Source organism: Branchiostoma floridae, chromosome 4, assembly GCF_000003815.2.
Source record: "Branchiostoma floridae strain S238N-H82 chromosome 4, Bfl_VNyyK, whole genome shotgun sequence".
NCBI lineage: Eukaryota > Metazoa > Chordata > Leptocardii > Amphioxiformes > Branchiostomatidae > Branchiostoma > Branchiostoma floridae.
This window is the reverse complement of record NC_049982.1, coordinates 19,302,350-19,304,701: the sequence shown is the minus strand read 5'-3', so window position 1 is coordinate 19,304,701 and position 2,352 is coordinate 19,302,350. Positions and strand designations below refer to the sequence as shown.

Genomic DNA, 2,352 nt, shown 5'->3' with positions numbered 1-2,352 from the left:
TAGATTTTCAACAGAAAAAAATATTCTAAACTGTTTGAGTTATACTGTCCACATCTAGGCCAAAAAGTTAATGTGTCCGCTACATTCAAAAGTCTATAAGTGAAATATTTTGGACATTAAATCCAATGATTACTTCGGTTACTTTCTGCACATCGTCTGTAACTTAACGTTACCTCTATTTCTTTTACGGTGTTTATAAGCCTAACAACTGAGATGTATGTAACGTGCACGTGATGAAATTTGTTTATTTACCCGTAGTCGTTGTCATGGTAACTGTGCATGCCCCTCAGGTAGAAGCCATCAGAAACGTTGTAGTCGCCCGGCAGGCCAAGTTCGTTGGTGACGTTGGACAGGACGTTGTTAAACGTGACCATATCGTAGACCTTGGAGCACCGGACCTTTGATAGGGGAGAATGGCATAGTAAGTATCACTTATTTAATTACCTCTATCAAAAACTGATAAGTGAAAATGCCCTCGATAACATGTGCGGTTTTCAACTTCCCCTTTCAGTGTTAACAGCGATTTGCTCGAAAAGTATGGCATTGGTCAGTGCCACTGTTGCAAAGCGGCCTATTTTCTTAAAGGAGTTTGCTCAGTGCAAAACCACTTCTAGGCACTGAACTACTGGCCCACAGTAGCAGCATCTCTTAAGTCTCCCTAAGTCAGAAACATCGAGCTTCGGAAAATTCGACTAACTTACTCAACAGGCCATTGGTTTACTACAAAGCCGAAAAGAATTTTGTTTAAAAAAATATTCAGGATGTTCTGAAATTTACAACGCAATCAATTTTACATCAGATTGCAGATGCTCTAAAGAAAAAAAATCATTATATTTTACGATTTATTAAAATCTAAGAAAAGAAGAAACCGTCAGACTGTCAGAAACTCACATTCCACCTGCGGTCCTCCCTGCCATCGTTGTGCTGGCTCTTAAACCCCGTGATGATGGCGTTAAACGGACACTGGTAGTTCATGATGCCACCATAGTTATTCACCCAGCCGGACCAGAACAGCTCATGGAACACGGACACGCCGGGGATGGACTCGCAGTCGAACCGCCACACCCTGTCTCTAGCCGTGTTGCAGTAAGCGCTCCGGATACGTCTGATGACCTGGAAATCCGGGCACAGGAACGTGAAGGTGTCGTCCCAGGTGGTCTGTGCGCCCGGCAGGACGGCGGTGGGGTCCGGGCAGCGGGGCTGGGGACGGGGACGGGGGCGACGAGAACCTCGCCTGAGCCAAAAGGCGGCGTCCTGCGCGAACAACAATCCCACCACGGCGATGGTCAGGATAGCGCGGACGAGAAGAGACGCCATGTCAAGAGCAAAATCTAAAGTAAATCTCTTCAGGACCTTTCCTAGCTTTATATCCATTTAAACACGTGGCTTGCCAGATTTCTTTCCGCATTCTGAGAAGGAGGCGTATGTAAATTTTCACAAACGGCTGCCAATACGGAAACGGCGGTTATCATTTTTTTGCAGTGTCTATAAGTTCAATGACACTAAAGCTCACATCCGGTGTCAATCTTAGAGGTGCCTTTTGCAAAGTAGTCTCTTTGTCACGTGGTCACCTTTTGCCGCAACGTTATATTGCACATTTATTTGATGTTCTTTGTGTTTTCTGTTGTATCATCATTGGTGACAGTTTGATACTAGTAGTCTGACTGAAGTTTGAAATACCCTCCGCTATTTTTCACCAAAGGACCCGTCTATATGATCCTACATGTATATCAAATCAATCGGCCGACGAATATAGTCATAGTTGAAATTCAAGCAAAAGGATCTTTGGCAAAGTAAGTTATTTCTTTTACAATAACGTTCTTACGGAAATACAGGTATCAGCATCATACATATGTATCTTGCTCCCAGAATGGATGTCGAGAAAAAGTCATTTCACAAGTCCATGTTTTTAAAGAAAAAATTTATTCAAAACTGATAAAACATTCACAGTAACATAAATCAGGTGGTTGCACTAAAAGGTACAGTTTCACAAGTGTCTGCTAGCAACTCTGGACGGCGCACGCTGGGGCAACTAATAACAACTTAGATCTAATTATAAACGTGTCACTGGAGTGTATAATTTACTGGCTTTAAGTCCTGAACAACGATATCGATAAACAGTCAAAACAAATTAAAAACAACACTTTCTACACAAAATAACAATATGCCTGCAATATATCATGCGTGCACTTTATGGGAAGACTATATATTGCAATCGCTAATCAGATTAACTTCACGTCTTGGCATTTAACATCATTGGAAGCTTACACTAGAGAGAGATGGCACAGTCACGGAAAAGTTGATGACTTACACTACTAGCATACTAGTAAGGATTGCTTGCTCATGCCAGAA

The 2,352-nt window shown here is 42.3% G+C and overlaps 2 protein-coding genes across 2 annotated transcripts in view; both read right to left on the bottom strand.

Moving 5' to 3' along the window:
• LOC118413255 (mannosyl-oligosaccharide glucosidase-like) overlaps positions 1–2,352 on the bottom strand; it is a 52,579-nt gene that overhangs the window by 48,819 nt on the left and 1,408 nt on the right. The window lies entirely within an intron of this gene.
• LOC118413265 (dermatopontin-like) lies at positions 218–2,339 on the bottom strand. The gene is made up of 2 exons (XM_035816514.1): positions 892–2,339; positions 218–398 (listed from the first exon to the last, which is right to left on the bottom strand). Exons 1-2 carry the CDS (start codon positions 1,372–1,374, stop codon positions 249–251), a joined length of 633 nt encoding a protein of 210 aa, XP_035672407.1. The 5' UTR covers positions 1,375–2,339; the 3' UTR covers positions 218–248.